Source organism: Macaca thibetana, chromosome 19 (assembly GCF_024542745.1).
Source record: "Macaca thibetana thibetana isolate TM-01 chromosome 19, ASM2454274v1, whole genome shotgun sequence".
Taxonomy (NCBI): Eukaryota; Metazoa; Chordata; class Mammalia; order Primates; family Cercopithecidae; genus Macaca; species Macaca thibetana.
This window is the reverse complement of record NC_065596.1, coordinates 3,844,790-3,864,089: the sequence shown is the minus strand read 5'-3', so window position 1 is coordinate 3,864,089 and position 19,300 is coordinate 3,844,790. Positions and strand designations below refer to the sequence as shown.

The window sequence follows — 19,300 nt, the reverse complement described above, 5'->3', positions numbered from 1 at the left end:
CAGGAGATCGAGACCATCCTGGCTAACACAGTGAAACCCCGTCTCAACTAAAAAATACAAAAATTTAGCCAGGCGTGGTAGCGGGCGCCTGTAGTCCTAGCTACTGGGGAGGCTGAGGCAGGAGAATGGCATGAACTCAGGAGGCGGAGCTTGCAGTGAGCCGAGATCACGCCACTGCACTCCAGCCTGGGCGACAGAACGAGACTCCGTCTCAAAATAAATAAATAAAATAAAATTTAATTTAATGTAATTTTATTTCAGGATACATGTGCTGGATGTGCAGGTTTGTTACATAAGTAAACGTGTGTCATGTTGGTTTGCTGCACCTGTTAGCCCCTCACCTCAGTGATAAGCCCTGCCTACATTAGCTATTTATCCTGATGCTCTCCCATCCCTGCAACAGACTCCAGTGTGTGTTGTTTCCCTCCATGTGTCCATGTATTCTTACTGTTTAGCTTCCACTTAATAAGTGAGAACATGTGGTGTTTGGTTTTCTGTTCATGTGTTAGTTTGCTGAAAATAATGGCTTCCAGCTCCATCTCTGTCTTTGCAAAGTACATGATCTTGTTCCTTTTTATGGCTGCGTAGTAGTCTGTGGTGCATATGTACCACATCTTCTTTATCCAGTCTGTTACAGATGGGCATTTGGGTTGATGCCATGTCTTTGCTATTGTGAATTGTGCTGCAATGAAGTTACACATCCATGTATCTTTATAATAGAATGATTTATATTCCTTTGGTATATACTCAGTATAATGGAATTGTTGGGTCCAATAGTATATCTGGTTCTGGGTCTTTGAGGAATTGCCATACTGGCTTTCACAATAGTTGAACTAATTTACATTCCCACCGAAAGTGTAAAACCATTTCTATTTTTCCATGGCCTCACCAACATCTGTTGTTTCTTGACTTTTTAGTAATCACCATTCTGACTGGCGTGAAATGGTATCTCACTGTAGTTTTGATTTGCATTTCTTTAATGAGCACTTAGCTTTTTTTCATGTTTGTTGGCCACATAAATGTCTTCTTTTGAGAAGCGTTTCTTCTTGTTTTTTGCTCACTTTTAAATGAGGTTTTTTGTTTTATTCTTGTAAATTTTTTTAAGTTCTTTGTAGATTCTGGATATTAATCTTTGTCAGATGGAGAGATTGCAAAAATGTTCTCCCATTCTGTAGACTGTTCATTCTGATGATAATTTCTTTTGCTGTGCAGAAACTCTTTAATTGATACCATTTGTCAATGTTTGCTTTTGTTGCAATTGCTTTTGACACTTTCATCATGAAATCTTTGCCCATGCCTATGTCCTGAATGGTATTACCTAAATTTTATTTTAGGGTTCTTGTAGTTTTGGGTTTCAAATTTAAGTCTTCAATTCATCTTGAGTTAATTTTTGTATAAGTGTAAGAAAGGGGGTCCAGTTTCAATTTTCTGTCTATGGCTGGCTAGTTCTCCCAGCACCATTTATTAAAAGGGAATCCTGTTCTCATTTCTTGTTTTTGTCAGGTTTTTCAAAGATCAGATGGTTGTAGATATGCAGTCTTACTTCTGAGTTCTCTACTCTGTTCCATTGGTCTACGTGTCTGTTTTTATTGTTAGTTTGTTTTTTGAGACGGAGTCTCGCTCTGTCACCCAGGCTGGAGTGCAGTGGTGTGATCTCAGCTCACTGCAAGCTCCGCCTCCTGGGTTCATGCCATTCTCCTGCCTCAGCCTCCCGAGTAGCTGGGACTACAGGCACCCGCCACCATACCCGGCTAATTTTTTGTATTTTCTTTAGTAGAGACGGGTTTCACCATGTTAGCCAGGATGGTCTCGATCTCCTGACCTCATGATCCGCCTTCAGGGTTCAAGCGATTCTCCTGCCTCAGCCTCCCAAGTAGCTGGGACTACAGGCGCCCGCCACCTCGCCTGGCTAGTTTTTTGTATTTTTTAGTAGAGACGGGGTTTCACCGTGTTAGCCAGGATGGTCTCGATCTCCTGACCACGTGATTCACCTGCCTCGGCCTCCCAAAGTGCTGGGATTACAGGCATGAGCCACTGCACCCAGCCTATGTGTCTGTTTTTATACCAGTACCAGGCAGCTTTGGTTACTATAGCCTTGTAGCATAGTTTGAAGTTGGATATCATGATGCCTCCAGCTTTGTTCTTTTTGCTTAGGATTCTCTTGGCTATGAGGGGTCTTTCGGGGTTTCATATGAATTTTAAAGTAGTTTTTTTTTCCAATTCTGTGAAGAATGTCAGTGGTAGTTTAGTCAGAATAGCATGGAATCTATAAATTACTTCGAGCAGTATGGCCATTTTTACAATATTGATTCTGTCTTTTTCATTTGTTTGTGTCCTCTCTGGTTTTCTTGTGCAGTGGTTTGTAGTTCTCCTTGAAGAGGTATATCACTTCCCTTGTTAGCTGTATTCCTTTATTCTCTTCGTAGCAATTGTGAATGGGAGTTTATTCATGATTTGGCTCTCTGCTTGTTTATTGTTGGTGTATTGAAATGCTTGTGATTTTTGCCTATTGATTTTGTATCCTGAGGCTTTGCTGAAGTTGCTTATTAGGTGAAGAAGATTTTGGGAAGAGACAATGGGGCTTTCTAGATCCAGGATCATGTCGTCTGCAAACATGTCATCTGCAAGCTTCTGCAGACAGAAGTCTGACTTCCTGTTTGAATACCGCTTATTTATTTCTCTTGCCTGATTTCCCTGGCCAGAACTTCCAATACTATGTTAAATAGGAGTGGTGAGAGGGCATCCTTGTCTAGTGCTAGTTTTCAAGGGGAATGCTTCCAGTTTTTGCTCTTTTAGTGTGATATTGGCTGTGGGTTTGTCATAGAGAGTTCATATTATTTTGAGGTATGTTCCGTGAATACCTAGTTTATTGAGAGTTTTTAACATGAAGGGATGTTGAATTTGATCGAAGGCTTTTTCTGCGTCTATTGAGATAATCATGTGGTTTTTGTCTTTAAATCTGTTTATGTGATGAATTATGTTTATCGATTTTTGTATGTTGAACCAGCCTTGCATCCTGGGAATAAAGCTGACTTGATTGTGGTGGATAAGCTTTTTGATATGTTGCTGGATTCAGTTTGCAAGTATTTTATTGAGAATTTTTGTACTGATGTTTATCAGGGATATTGGCTTGAAGGCTTTTTTGTTTGTTTTCTTCTGTTTTTTTGTTGTATATCTGCCAGGTCTTGATATCAGGATGATGCTGGTCTCATAGAATGAGTTAAGGAGAGGCCCCTCCTTTTCTGTCATTTGGAATAGTTTCAGAAGAAATGGTACCAGATCTTCTTTGTACCTCTGGTAGAATTCAGCTATAAATTCATCCGGTCCTGGACTTTTTATGGTTGGTAGGCTATTGACTATTTGTTACCGCCTGTATTTCAGAACTTGTTATTGGTCTTTTCAGGGATTCAATTTCTTCCTGTTCAGACTTGAAAGGGATGGATGTGTCCAGGAATTTATCCATTTCTTCTAGGTTTTCCAGTTTTTGTGCATAGAGGTGTTTGTAGTACTTTCCAAAGGTTGTTTTTATTTCTATGGGGTCAATGGTGATATCCCTTTTATCATTTTTTATTGTCTATTTCATTCATCTCTATTTTCTTTATTAGTCTAGCTAGCATCTATTTTATTAATTTTGTCAAAATAACATCTCCTGGATTCATTGATTTTTTTTTTTTTGAAGGGTTTTTTTGTGTCTCTGTGTCCTTCATTTCCAGTCTGAATCTGGTTATTTCTTATCTTCTGCTAGCTTTAAGGTTTGTTTGCTCTTGGTTTTCTCGTTCCTTTAGTTGTGATGTTAGGGTGTCCATTTGAGGTCTTTCTGGCTTTTTCATTTGGGTATTTAGTGTTATAAATTTCCCCATTAACACTGCTTTAGCTGTGTGCCAGAGATTCTGGTACATTGTCTCTTCATTCTCATTGGTTTTAAATAATTTTTTGATTTCTGATTTTTTTTTTTTTTTTTTTTTTTTGAGACAGAGTTCTTCTCTTGTCACCCAGGCTGGAGTGCAGTGGCACGATCTCGGCTCACTGCACTCCAGGATTACAGGCACCCACCACCACGCCCGGCTAATATTTTGTATTTTTAGCAGAGATGGTATGTTTCACCATGTTTGCCAGGCTGGTCTCGAATCCTGACCTCTAGTGATCCACCCACCTTGGCCTCTAACTGAGACCATCCTGGCCAACATGGTGAAACCCCATCTCTACTAAAAATACAAAAAATTAGCCGGGTGTGGTGACGCGTGCCTGTAGTTTCAGCTACTCGGGTGGCTGAGGCAGGAGAATCACTTGAAGCCAGGAGGCAGAGGTTGCAGCGAGCCAAGATTGCACTACTGCACTCCAGCCTGGCGACAGAGCCAGACTCTGTTTCAAAAAAAAAAAGTGCTGGGATTACTGAGCCATCACATGCCTGGTGAGTTTCTTACTCTTTAGTTTTAATTTGATTTCATTGCAGTCTGAGAGAATGTTATGATATCAGTTCTTTTGCATTTGCCGAGAAGTGTTTCACTTCCAATTATGTTATCAATTTTTTTCTTTTCTTTCTTGTTTTTTTTTTGTCTTGAGAGTCTCGCTCTGTTGCCCAGGCTGGAGTGTGATAGCACGATCTCAGCTCACTGCAACCTCCACCTCCCGGGTTCAAGCCATTCTCCTGTCTCAGCCTCTTGAGTAGCTGGGATTACAGGCGCATGCTGCCACGCCTGGCTAATTTTTTGTATTTTTAGTAGAGATGGGGTTTCACCATGTTCCCCAGGCTGGACTTGAACTCCTGAGCTCAGGCAATCCACCCACCTTGGCCTCCGAAAGTGCTAGGATTACAAGGTGAGCCACCATGCCCAGCCATGTGATCAATTTTAGAGTAAGTGCCATGTGGAACTTAGAAGAATGTGCATTGTGTTGTTTGTGGCTGAGTTCAAGCCTTGTTACTTTTCTGTCTCAATGATCTGTCTAATATTAACAGAGGGGCATTAAAGTCTCTCACTATTATTATATGGAAGTCTAAGTCTCTTTATAGTTCTCTAAGAATGTGTTTTATGAATCCGGGTGCTCCTTGAATTGATCTCTTTACTATTATGTAATGCACTTCTTTGTCTTTTTTGACCTTTGTTGATTTAAAGTTTGTTTCGTCAGAAACTGTGATTGCAGGCCGGGCGTGGTGGCTCACACCTGTAATCCCAGCACTTTGGGAGGCCAAGGCAGGCAGATCGTGAGGTCAGGAGATCGAGACCATCCTGGCTAACACAGTGAAACCCTGTCTCTACTAAAAATACAAAAAATTACCTGAGAGTGGTGGCGGGCGCCTGTAGTCCCAGCTACTCGGGAGGCTGAGGCAGGAGAATGGTATGAACCCAGGAGGCGGAACTTGCAGTGAGCTGAGATCGCACCACTGCACTCCAACTGGGCAACAGAGTGAGGCACCGTCTCAAAAATAAAAAAGGAACTATGATTGCAACCCCTGCTTTTTTTCCTGCTTTTATGTGCTTTGTCAATTTTCCTCCATTCTTTACTTTGAGCCTACACTTGTCTTTTTATGTGAAATAGGTCTCTTGAATACAGCACACAAATGGGTCATGACTCTATCCAGCTTGCCCTTCTGTGTCTTTCAATTGAGGCATTCAACCTATTACATTTAAGGTTAATATTGTTATGTGTGATTTTGATTCTATCCAAGTGGTGCTAGCTGCTTATTTTGCAGAGTCATTGATGTAGTTGTTTTATAGCATCGTTCATCTTTGTACTTCACTGTGTTTTTGCAGTGGCTGGTAATGGTTTTTCTCTTTCCATATTTATTCCTTCTTTCATAGCTCTATCTAGTAAGGCAGGCCTGGTGGTCATGTATTCCTTCAGCATTTGCTTCTCTGAAAAGAATTTTATTTTTCTCCGCTTATGAAGACTTAGTAATGTTATTTTATTGTTTTATTTGATTCTTGTATCTTTGTTCCTCATTTTCTCTTTTTCTTTGTGTCTTTTTTATACTTATCTTGATATGCTTTTACTTCTTTCTTACTTTGTTTTGTGTATCTATACAGATATATTCTTGATGGTGTATTGGGAATTACATAAAACCTCTAAAAGCTACAACAGTGTATTTTAATCTGGTAAAAAATGAACTTCAGCTGGATTCATAAATTTTTTCTCATATCTGCCCTCAAATTTGTCATTGATGTTGCTAATCATATGTTTTGTTGTATATTCATTAACAAATGTTTATAATTATTTCTATTCCTTTACCTTTCAAATTTTAGAGAATAATTAAAAATGTTTTTGTGCCATATTATTATAATGCTAAGAAATTCCATTTTTGTGTATGTGCATTTTTTTCCCCAGAAAATAATGTATATGATATAATTATTTATAAAATTATTTTGTTTAATCATATTATTTTCAGTAGAAGCAACTGCTTTCCGCATCTTTTATGTTTAGGGCATATGAAGTGCCAATATATTTTTTCAGAATTTGGTTGTTTTTGAAGGTTTCTTTCTTTTTATTTGGCAGGACTGTTATTATTCTGACTTGATAGCTATTTTTTTTAGGACTTTGACTATATCACACAGTTTCCTTCTAGCCTGCAAAGGTTTTGTTGACAGTTGACTGACTATCTTATGAGACTATGCTTGTAAATGACACACCATTTTTATCTTGCAGCTCCATTCTCTTCTTGTCTGTGGCTTTTGAAATTGTGCTTATATATGTGTTTGTTATAAATATCTTTGTGTGTATCCTAATTGTTTGTTGAGCTTCTTCATTTTGACATTATTTTTTCTTTCAGAATTTTTGAGTTATATTTTCTTTTGATATTTTTTACCTTTTACAATTTGTTTTTTGGATATTTTGAATATTTTTTTCTTATCTTCAGTTTTTTCTGATTTTCTGTAGTTTCTCTGTATTCCTAATTTACTCATTGAGTATTCAGTTTATTTTTAATTTTTAAAATTAGTATATACTTTTTTTTGGTTTCTTTCTGACAATTTTATGTTTTTGATAGAACCATTTTGCCCTATTTTGTATTCATTGTAATCTTTGATTAAAATTCGGGCATTAAATAAAGCTACCTGACACAATTTTTATCATGTAGCTTTCTCCTGGCATAGTCTGAAAACAATTATCTCGGATCCTGGGAGATTCTCAAACATGTTCTTAGAATGTATCTTGTCTAAAATTTTGTGTTTACATTTTAGTTAAAGGAGTTTATTTCTGCTTCATCTTAATCAGTAACCATTTGCTATATCTGTTTTCTGTCTGTTGTACTGCAGTCTCTCTGCTGCTGTAACATTTACTGTTGGTCTCAGCAGACCCAAACTGTAATTCCAAAATATACCACCATTTTTTTCAGCACTTTATGTTATGGGAGACCAGTTTCTGGAAAGGCCTCTAGTAGCAAGTAATGTAGATATATGTGCCAGTATTGTATTTGTTTACTAAAAAAGAAACCAAAAGTTAGCAATTTATGTGGAAAGGCACTATGTTATATTGGGGAGTAGGAAGAACTGTGTTGGGTAAATGTAACAGACTTTTCTTTTTCTTCTGTGTCTTTGCATTCTTGTGTAGTCACCTGTGTACTCACCTGGGGAAATTTACACAGTTATTTATAAGTTTTCCTCATGTATTTTGGTCAGTATGTTTTTATTACATTTATATGTCTATGAAGGATTTAGGGCCTGTGGTATTGTATTATGGCATCTTGCTTATGTAGTTTGTATAATATAGGTTAGATTTGTAAAGTATGTTTATCAGAGTCTAGTAAATTGAATAATTTGTTGTTTTTATTTCTTTCAGCTATGTGTTCTTATTTTACCAAAGACCTTTGGCCAGAGCAAGACATAAAAGATTCTTTCCAACAAGTGATACTGAGAAGATACAGAAAATGTGAACATGAGAATTTACAATTAAGAAAAGTTTCCGCAAGTGTGGATGAGTGTAAGGTGCACAAAGAAGGTTATAATGAACTAAACCAGTGTTTGACAACTACCCAGAGCAAAATATTTCAATGTGATAAATATATAAAAGTCTTTCATGAAAATTTAAATTCAAATAGACATAAGACAAGACATACTGGAAAGAAACCTTTCAAATGTAAAAAATGTGACAAATCGTTTTGCATGCTTTTACACCTAAGTCAACATAAAAGAATTCATATTAGAGAGAATTCTTACCAATGCGAAGAATGTGACAAAGTCTTTACGCGGTTCTCAACCCTTACTAGACACAAGAGAATTCATACTGGAGAGAAACCCTTCAAATGTAAAGAATGTGGCAAAGCTTTTAAGCACTCTTCAACCCTTACTACACATAAGATGATTCATACTGGAGAGAAACCCTACAGATGTGAAGAATGTGGCAAAGCCTTCTGCCATTCCTCACACCTTACTACACATAAGATTATTCATACTGGAGAGAAACCTTACAAATGTGAAGAATGTGGCAAAGCTTTTAACCAATCCTCAAACCTTAGGAAACATAAGATAATTCATACTGGAGAGAAACTCCACAAATGTGAAGAATGTGGCAAAGCTTTTAACCGATCCTCAAACCTTACTACACATAAGAGAATTCACACTGGAGAGAGACCCTACAAATGTGAAGAATGTGGCAAAGCTTTTAACCGATCCTCAAACCTTGCTAAACATAACATAATTCATACTGGAAAGAAATCTTACAAACGTGGAGAATGTGGTAAAACCTTTAACCAGTCCTCAACTCTTACTAAACATAAGAAAATTCAGCAGGACGTGGTGGCTCACGCCTGTAATCCCAGCACATTGAGAGGACGAGGCGAGCAGATCGCAAGGTCGGGAGTTTGAGACCAGCCTGGCACATGGTGAAACCCTGTCTCTACTAAAAATACAAAAATTCGCTGGGTGTGGTGGCGGGCACCTGTAATCCCAGCTACTCAGGAGGCAGAAGCAGGAGAATCATTTGAACCCAGGAGGCACAGTTTGCAGTGAGCCAAGATTGTGCCATTCTACTCCAGCCTGGGCCACAAGGCAAGACTCTGTCGCAAAAAAAAAAAAAAAAAAAAAGGAAAATTCATCCCGGAAAGAAACCTCATAACTGTGAAGAATATTGCAATGCTTTCAACCAGTCCTTGAATCTTATTGAAGAAAATAATTCACACTGGAGAGAAACTCTACAAATGTGAAGAATGTGGCAAAGCCTTTAACCAGTCCTCAAACTCTTACTAAGCATTAAAAAAATTCATACTGTACAGAAACCCTATGAGGGTGAAAAACATGGCAAAGCCTTTAACAAGCTTTCAATTCTTAACAGACATAAGATAATTTATACTGGAAAGAAATTCTACAAACAAGAAAGATGTGACAATGCTTTTGACAACACCTCAAACTTTTCTAACCATAAAAGAAATTATGCTGGTGAGAAATCTTAGAAATCTGAAGAATGAGACAAAGCCTTTAAATGGTTGTCACATTTGATTGTAGGTAAGATAATTCATACTAGAGAAAACACCTACATGTGTGAACAATGTGGCAAAACTTAACCAATGCTCATACCTTATTGCACAGGAAAGCATTTATACTTGAGATAAATTATGCAAACATAAAGACTGAAAAAGTCATTAATATATGTTCATGTCTTAACACTAGAGAGTTCATACTTAATAAAATCATTATATGTACAATTACTGTCAAAAGATCTTTCAGAAAATACAAGCTTTTGACTAGGCACGGTGGCTCAGGCCTGTAATCCCAACACTTTGGTAGGCCAAGGCAGGTGGATCACGAGGTCAGGAGTTTGAGACCAGCCTATCCAAGATACTGAAACCCCATCTCTACTAAAAATATAACAATTAGCCGGGCATGGTTGTGATGCCTGTAATCCTAGCTACTCAAGAGGCTGAGGCAGGAGAATCACTTGAACTCAGGGAGGGAGAGGTTGCAGTGAGCTGAGATTACACCACTGCACTCTAGCCTGGGCCACAGAGCAAGACAACATCAATAAAAAAAAGAAAAGAAAATACAAACTTTTACAGTGAAGAGTATTTATTTTGAAGATGAACATTACAAATATAAAGAGGGTTGTAGTGCCTTTATTTGTTTCATAGATCTTATTGTAGACATTTTTTGTAGAGGAAAAACTCTGAAGCAGTTTCTCACACATTGTTCAATATCAGGGAATTCATGTTGAAGAAAAATCGTGCAAATATGTGATAAATTTGGAAAAACACTCTTTCAAAAACTATAGCTTAGAAAACGAGAGTCCATGGCTGGGCGTGGTGGCTCACGCCTGTAATCCCAGCACTTTGGGAGGTCGAGGCAAGCAGATCACGAGGTCAGGAGATCAAGAGAATCCTGGCTAACATGGTGAAACCCCGTCTCTACCAAAAAATACAAAAAATTAACTGAGTGTGGTGGCGGGCACCTGTAGTCCCAGCTACTCGGGAGGCTGAGGCAGGAGAATGGTGTGAACCAGGGAGGCAGAGCTTGCAGTGAGCCGAGATTGCACCACTGCACTCCAGCCTGGGCAACAGTGTGAGACTCTGTCTCAAAAAAAAAAAAAAAAAAAAAAAACAATAAATTCATCACATCGATTCTAAGTAACATTAAACATGTTTTATTAAACATCGTGATTTTAATTTTTAAAAGATGAGATTTGTCACTTCTGTCAAAATACCTACCTTGGAAAAAAGAAAATAGGATGCAGGAAAACATCAAGTGGCAATTGTTGCTACATAGCTAGAAGGCTACATATGTTTCAGTTATTAGACAACCATTTTGATACTCTGTGGCTTTTAAAAAGATTACTGCCCCTGTATTGGGACATAAATCTTAACAATACATACAATTTGACAACTTGAAATTTATTGGTATTGTTATGAGCTGTTTAACTGACAAAGTTTTACTTTGACATTTGAATAAAACATCTAATATGCAATTTGCTTAACACATACTTTGCATATCAACTGCTATAATATAAACTTTTATTGTAACAATGGGAATATAAGATATAAAGATATTTTTACATAGTAGAAGTGAACCAATGAATCCTTTAAGATGAAATGTGAAATCCTGGCAGGGAGGGGAAAAGAACAGAACATATTAACAGAATGCCCTAAGATGGTCTGGGAATACTTACCCCAAATCAATATTTCATCAAGCAGATCACATAGCAAAGCTACTAACGTTATTAAGTACTGAACCTAAGGTATGTAAATAGAGAGTAAAAATTTGTAATACGCACACACACAAAAAGTTCATACTAGAATATGTTTTTGCAGATGCAGTAAAAGTAAAAAATACTTTAATCCATAATTAAGTCTGTGTAAATATCAGAGAATTTGCGGTAGAAATACATAAGGCACTGACGTGTCAGATATACTAAATCAGAGGGCTGAGTATAGAAAATTAAAGGTAGAAAAATTATTTGTATATGACTTTACGAGGATCAGAAGGTTTTTTGCAGTTACAATTACATTCAAAGTGTACTTTATTTCTTGAAAAATATTACAGATTTTCTGAAAAGTAAATAATGATGTCATTCAACTCTGAAATAGTTTCCTGCTGTGTTCTTCATTCCTATTGGATTCTTGTGTGAAAGTATGGGATCAATTGTTGCTGTATCAAAGATATGAGAAATTCTTTTTTTGTTTTGTTCTGTTTATTGAGATGGAGTTTCGCTCTTTCGCTCAGACTGGAGTGCAGTGGTGTGATCTTGGCTCACTGCAACATTCGACTTCCAGTTTCAAGCGATTCTCCTGCCTCAGCCTCCCGAGTAACTGAGATTACAGGTGCACACCACCACACCCAGCTAATTTTTGTATTTTTAGTAGAGACAGGATGTCATCGTGTTGGCCAGGCTGGTCTCGAACTCCTGACATCGTGATCCACCCACCTCGGCCTCCCGAGGTGCTGGGATTACAGGCATGAGCCACTGCTGGCAAGAGATTCTTTTTTACTAGGTGGGCATTATTTGTGATCTTTTCTATTGAAAAGTAAAGACATTAGAATGTAAGATGCATAGTGAAAATATAAGTGGAGAGGCTCTTTGGAGTTAACTTATAATATTGAGTGATGCATGAGTTGGTGTTCAGAGTAATTCTGCATTATGAAAAAACGTTTAATTTTTAAAATTAAATTTAGTAGTATATTATCGTACTTATTGTACTTTTATATATAAGATGCAGTACATTTTTTAAAATTTTAGATTGTATGAAGTTAATAGTTTACCTTAACATTTTTAACATGTTAAATACTATTGTGCATTCAATGAAGCATTTTTATACCACAAACTTTACCCTCTTCCACCTTACTCAAGGGTATAGGTAAAAGATGTAACAATATGCTATTTAGTAACATGATGGATTAACATCTGTAGTAATTTTTTTTTTGCCAGTGGCTTTAAACTGCAAATAAGTTAAAGAATATTTCTGTAGGTTAAATTTTTATTTTGTTTTTAATCATTTAAATTTATTTTGATTTTGGTGGGTACATGAGTATATGTGCACTATATGGCATATTTTAATACAAGAATACAATATATAATATCAGGGTTAAGTGAGGCATCCTTCACCTGTAACATTTCTCCTTTGTTTTACAAAGAATCCAATTCTACACTTTTTTTTATTTTTTATTTTTATTTTTATTTATTTATTTTTTTGAGACGGCATCTTGCTCTGTTGTCCTGGCTGGAGTGCAGTGGCGCCATCTCGGCTCGCTGCAAGCTTCACCTCCCGGGTTCACACCATTCTCCTGCCTCAGCCTCCCAAGCAGCTGGGACTACAGGCACCCACCACCATGCCCGGCTACTTTTGTATTTTTAGTAGAGACGGGGTTTCACTGTGTTGACCAGGATAGTCTTGATCTCCTGATCTTGTGGTCCACCCACCTCAGCCTCCCAAAGTGCTGGGATTACAGGCGTGAGCCACCGTGCCCAGCCACTTTTTAAAAATTTTAAAATATACAATTAAATTGTTATTTACCATAGGGTTATTTTTATGGTTGTAATAAAAATTATATATGAGCAAAAATAAAATTCATTTCTAAACTCTTAATATTTTTTCAAATTTGCTATATATTTTTCTTTGAACATGTGGCCTGTCTGCCTGCAAACACACAGACTTTTTGATTCACATAGAGTTAAATATATATTAGTCTAAAGACAAACTTTAGATGTAAGAAAATTATGGAATAAGTGTGCGTGTGTGTGTGTGTGTGAGTTTGTAACTATTTTCAAAAGAAAAGAATAATATGGTAAATCATTTTAATAAGGTGACTACTATAAAACTAAAAACCTAAAAAATACCAAAAGCAAATGTATACTTTGTGCTTTGTATTGAATTTATTACTGTACAATCCATGACTTACAGTTCTGAATCTTTTCATGCAAACTGTCTGTATATACTTGCCTGATACTCATGCTAGACCCATACTTTGTTTCTTACATATTTTTTTGTTTTATAGTTTAGGAAGTGTTATATGAACTGGTCTGTGATTATAAGAATTTTACGAAATTTAGTGCACACAAAATAATTTTTAGATGTAATTCCAAAAGTAATGTATTAAGTTACATTTTACTTAGAGCAGTTGATTTTTTTCTTTTAAGGAGAGAACAATAAGTTTTGAGTTTTCTTTAGTGATTGTTCCTTTCACTTTTTATAATTGACATGAGTATATTTATTTATTGAGTCAATTTGTTCGGGTAAGTACTAGGGATGCTTCATAAGTCATGAGGATTTTTTATATATAAATGTGGCAAACATATTACAGTTCTTACTGTGTAATCAATGCTCCATAATAATTCATAAGTATTCCTGCTGGAGTTAGTTTGTAATTTCAACTCAGATGAAAAATATCAATGGTGAAGAAATAAGATTGATTCTTCATATGGAGTGGACCTTTTTTCCAGACTATAAAACAATTGTGCTGAATTTATAGAGAAATTCTGGCCGAGGCAGATGGATCACCTGAGGTCAGGAGTTTCAGACCAGCCTGGTGAAACCTGGTCTCTAGGAAAACTACAAAAATTAGCTGAGCGTGGTGGCATCCACCTGTAGCCCAGCTACTCAGGAGGCTTAGGCAGGAGAATTGCTTGAACCCGGGAGGCAAAGGTTGTGGTGAGCCGAGATTGTACCATTGCACTACAGCCTGGGTGACAGAGCAAGACTCCTCAGAAAAAAAAAAAAGAGAAATTCTGCTTATTTTCTACTTCAGATATGTTTCTGTTATGTATTTTCCAACTATATGCATCACAGCTCTTCTGAATTATAGCTACAGTTTTCTCACCGTTCTCTTCACCCCGTTTGATTTCACATGGTACTTTCTAGATTTTGATGAGAAAATTCTATTTTTAGTGCGCTCAAAAATGGATTTTAACTGGAGAGTTTGCTTATCAATATAACTTTCAGATTAATTAATTAAGATAAAAGGCAGCCAGGTGTGGTGGCTCACTCCTGTAATCTCAGCACTTTGGGGGGCCCAGACAAGTGGATCACTTGAGGTCAGGAGTTCGAGACCAGCCTGATCAACATGGTGAAACCCCGTGTCCACTACAAATACAAAATTAGCCGCATGTTGTGGCTTATGCCTGTAATCCCAGCTACTTGGGAGGCTGAGGCAGGAGAATCCCTTGAACCCAGGAGGCGGAGGTTGCAGTGCGCCGAAATTGTGCCATTGCACTCCAGCCTGGACAAGAGCAAAACTCCCTCTCCAAAAAAAAAAAAAAAAAAAAAAAAAATGATAAAAGGCACACACTGTCCATAGGTAAGCGGATTAAATTAGCATTGGTTTTCTTTATTTTTAAAAGAAAAATCTTATCAGATTCTTATACAAAGTGTGGCAAACATAAAACTTGCTTTAAAATATGGAAATTAAATTTTTAAGAGAGTTAATGGTAAGTAAATGAATTTAATGGGTTTTTTGTTTGTTTTTGTTTTTTTTGAGATGGAGTCTCGCTCTGTCTCCCAGGCTGGAGTGCAGTGGTGTGATCTCGGCTCACTGCAAGCTCCGCCTCCCAGGTTCACGGCATTCTCCCGCCTCAGCCTCCCGAGTAGCTGGGACTACAGGCACTTGCCACCACGCCCGTCTAATTTTTTGTATTTTTAGTAGAGACAGGGTTTCACCGTGTTAGCCAGGATGATCTCGATCTCCTGACCTTGTGATACGCCCGCCTCGACCTCCCAAAGTGCTGGGATTGCAGGTGTGAGCCACCGTGCCCAGCCACAAATTTAATTTTCTATGATATAGTTACAGCACAATTTACATTTCCAATGCACAATCTTTTAAGTGTGGTGTTAAAGGTTGCAAAATAATGAAATGACCTCTGAATTTAAACTTTAGAAAAATATATCTTTTCCATATTGATTTTACAGTTTGAAGAAATTTCTCTTATTTTTTTATTTATATATTTTTATATATATTATATGATTATCTTATTTTATATATATTTAGTAGGAGAAGTTTAGTCTACGGTTTTTATTTTTAATCACCAAGCTATAGCCAACTCCTGGGTCATTTTCTCTGAAAAACATTTGGAGATCATGACAGCTTTTGGATTAAAACATTCTCTGTTATTTTGCATGCAAACTAGTTTACTGTGTTCACAGAGTGGCCAGTCATGGGACCATAAGCAATACCTGCCCCTTTAGTGTCTTTCATACCATTACCATCAGCACCAGAAACTCCAGGTGCCCTAAGCTTAAAGTAAAAGTCCTAAAGTACATAAGCTTCTCCCATGCAATGTGCTGGGTCCAGAACACGCTGTTAAATATCAGAGTTCCTATGGTTATGACTGACAAATGACAATAATAGCCCCAAAATACATATTTTTGATACTATTTAGCCAAGATTATCACAAAGACACAGACAGTATTTGACACATTCTTATTCTATAACGTGTTTTTTTTTTGTTTTTTTTTTTTTTTTTTGTTTTTTTTTTTTTTTGAGGCGGAGTCTCGCTCTGTCGCCCAGGCTGGAGTGCAGTGGCGCGATCTCGGCTCACTGCAAGCTCCGCCTCCCGGGTTCCCGCCATTCTCCTGCCTCAGCCTCCCGAGTAGCTGGGACTACAGGCGCCGCCACCTCGCCCGGCTAATTTTTTTGTATTTTTAGTGGAGACGGGGTTTCATTGTGTTAGCCAGGATGGTCTCGATCTCCTGACCTCGTGATCCGCCCGTCTCGGCCTCCCAAAGTGCTGGGATTACAGGCTTGAGCCACCGCGCCCGGCCGTTCTATAACGTTTTAAAAATATTTTCTCTTGACAGATAAAATGTGCACTTTTTCTGTAAAACAATATTTTGAACATACTGTTAAATATCAAAGTTCCTATGATTATGACTAAAAAATTAAATGACAATAGTCCCCAAACTATGCATTTTTATACTATTTAGCCAATATAATCACAAAGACACAGTATTTGACACATTATTATTCTTTTAAAATGTTTTAAAAATATTTTAACTTGACAGATAAAATGTGTACTTTTTCTGTAGAACATAATATTTTGAAGTATATATACATTGTTATTATTTCTAGGTAATTAATACTTTACCTCATATAGTTAACATGTTTGTGGTGAGACCATGTGACATTGTCTTATCATTTTTCAAAAATCCAAATACATTATGAACTATAGTCACCATGTTGAACAATAAATCTCTTGAACCTGTTTCTCCTATTTGACTATAATTATGTATTATTTGGCAGACATTTTTCCAACCCTCCATTTCTTCTAAATACCTTGGCATCTGATAGTCACCATTTTACTCTACTCTCTACATCAATGGGATTAAGTTTTTTGGAATCCATGTGTAGGTAAAATCATGAGATACTAATCTTTCTGTGCCTGGCCTATCCGAACTAATACAATGTCCTCCAGCTGAATCCATGTGATTTAAAATAATATAGTCTTTTTTCTTTTTTTCTTTTTTTTTTAGGCCAGGTATGGTAGCTCACACCTGTAATCTCAGCACTGTGGGAAGCCAGGGCAGGTGGATTGCTTGAGCCCAGGAGTTTGAGACCAGCCTGGTCAACATGGAAAAACCCCGTCTCTACTAAAAAAACAAAACAAAACAGCTGGGCATGGTAGTGCACGCCTGTAATCCCAGCTACTCCAGAGGCTGAGGCATGAGAATCCCTTGAGCAGAGTTTGCAGTGAACTGAGATCGTGCCACTCCACTCCAGTCTAGCTAGCAGAGTGAGATTCAATCTCGAGAAAAAAAAGGAATTTTGTTATTTAAATAATAAATAGTATTCCACTGTATATATCTACCACATAGTCTTCATTTACTCATTAGATGTTGAACTGTTTATTCTATATTGTGGCTATTGTGAAAAGTGCTGCAAACAACAGAACAGCAAATGTTTCTTCATTCTGATTTTATTTGTTTTGGATACATATCCTGTAGCGCAATTGCTTTTATGACATGGTAGTTTAAGTTTTTTGAGAAATCTCTATTTTGTTTTTCATAATCGCTGTCTTCATTTACATTTCAAACCAACAGTGTGCAACCCTTCCCTTTTCTTCACATCTTTACCAACACTTTTTAATAAGAGTCATTCTAACAGGAATGAGTTGACATCTCCTAGTTTTGTTTTTTCTTTTTTGGCTTGCCTTTTTGTGACAATTGACAGTGAGCATTTTTAAATATATCCGTTGGCCATTATGTATGTATCTTTTTTGAAAAATACTTATTTCAGCTACTTATTTTTAATAGTTACTTATTTTTGTTGTATTGTCATTTGAGTTTTTATATATTTTTGATATTAACCCCTTGTCACATATATAATTTGCAAATATTTTCTCCCTTTTTTTAGTTGTCGCATTCTGTTGATTGTATCAGATTCTGTGCAACAGCTTTTTAGTTTGAAGTGATCTGACTGACTTGTTCTTCCTTTTCTGTCCTGGGATACTTAGGTTAAATTAAAAAATTTGCTGCCCAGACCAATGTTATGGGGCTTTCACTCTATTTTTTGGTAGTTTAAGAGTTTTAGGCCTTACATTTAAGTGACTAGTTTATTTTGAGTTTATTTTTATGTATGATGTGAGATGAGGGTCTCACTTTTCTTTCTCTGCAGGTGGATATAAAGTTTTCTAAACATCATTTATTGAAGATACTGTTATTTCCCTTAAAAAACAGTCACCTGTATTTAAAATCAGTTAGCTGTAAATACATGGATATATTTCTGTATAAAATTATACAGGAATCATTTAACTTCCTTTTCTCCAATCTGGATGCCTTTGATTTTATTCTCTAATTTCTTTCTCTTGGATATTTAGTATTATGTTTAGAAAGACTGACTAGAGTGGACATTCTTGCCTTGTTCTAGCTCTTAAAGTAAAAGCTTACAACATATCCCTGTTTAGTATGGCATTTTTTGGTTATATGTGCCATTTATTGGTTGAAGTGCATTTGTTCTATACCTAATATTTTCAGAGATTTATCATAAGGGAATGTTAAATTTTATCAAACTTCTATTGTGCATCTATTTTTTCTTTTTTGCACTCTGCATCTATTTAAATATTAGAGATGTGAAATCACTAATTCTACATACATACAAAAAATGAGAGACTTTGAACATCTCTATGCCTGAAAACTAGAAAAATTTGGAGAAAATAAATAAACTCCTGGATACACACAACTTTTAAGGATTGAACCAGGAAGAAACCGAATTCTTGAATAGGGCAAAAATGTATAAAATATATAATAAAATTAGTGATAAAAAACCTACCAACCATAAAAAGCCCTGGATTATATAAAATCACAGCCAAATTTTACCATATATACAAAGATGAGCTGGTACTAATTCTACTGAATGTATTCCAAAATATCAACGTGGAATTCCACCTTAACTCATTATATAAACTTGTATCATCTTGATACCAAAATCTAGTGAAGACATAACAACAAAACTACAGCAAAAAAACTACAGGCCAATGTTTTTGGTGAACATTGAAACAAAAATCCTCCATGAAATACTAGCAAGCTTAGTTCACAGGCAAATCAAAAAGTTATGTTGCCACAAACATGTGAGCATTGTATCACATATGTAAGGATGTTTCATCATATGCAAGTCAATACGTGTGATTCACCATGTAATTAAAAGCAAAAAGTTATGTGATCAACACAATAGATCAACAAAATAGATGTAGTAAAAGCATTCAAGAAAATCCAGTATTCGGCCGGGCGCGGTGGCTCAAGCCTGTAATCCCAGCACTTTGGGAGGCCGAGACGGGCGGATCACGAGGTCAGGAGATCGAGACCATCCTGGCGAACACGGTGAAACCCCGTCTCTACTAAAGAAATACAAAAAACTAGCCGGGCGAGGTGGCGGGCGCCTGTAGTCCCAGCTACTCT

General features: G+C 36.8%; 1 protein-coding gene across 6 annotated transcripts in view; it reads left to right on the top strand.

Moving 5' to 3' along the window:
- LOC126942267 (zinc finger protein 431-like) overlaps window positions 1-16,997 on the top strand; it is a 51,435-nt gene extending 34,438 nt beyond the window's left edge. For 4 of the 6 annotated variants that reach the window (XM_050769654.1, XM_050769652.1, XM_050769655.1 and 1 more), the window contains one exon: window positions 7,774-15,841. In XM_050769654.1, coding sequence (XP_050625611.1) covers window positions 7,774-8,798 — 1,025 coding nt within the window. In that variant the 3' untranslated portion in view covers window positions 8,799-15,841. Of the gene's footprint in view, window positions 1-4,042; window positions 4,819-7,773; window positions 15,842-16,879 lie in introns of those variants that run through there. The other 2 variants (XR_007721534.1, XM_050769656.1) reach the window with 2 other exon arrangements.
- The last annotated feature ends 2,303 nt before the right edge of the window (window positions 16,998-19,300 follow it).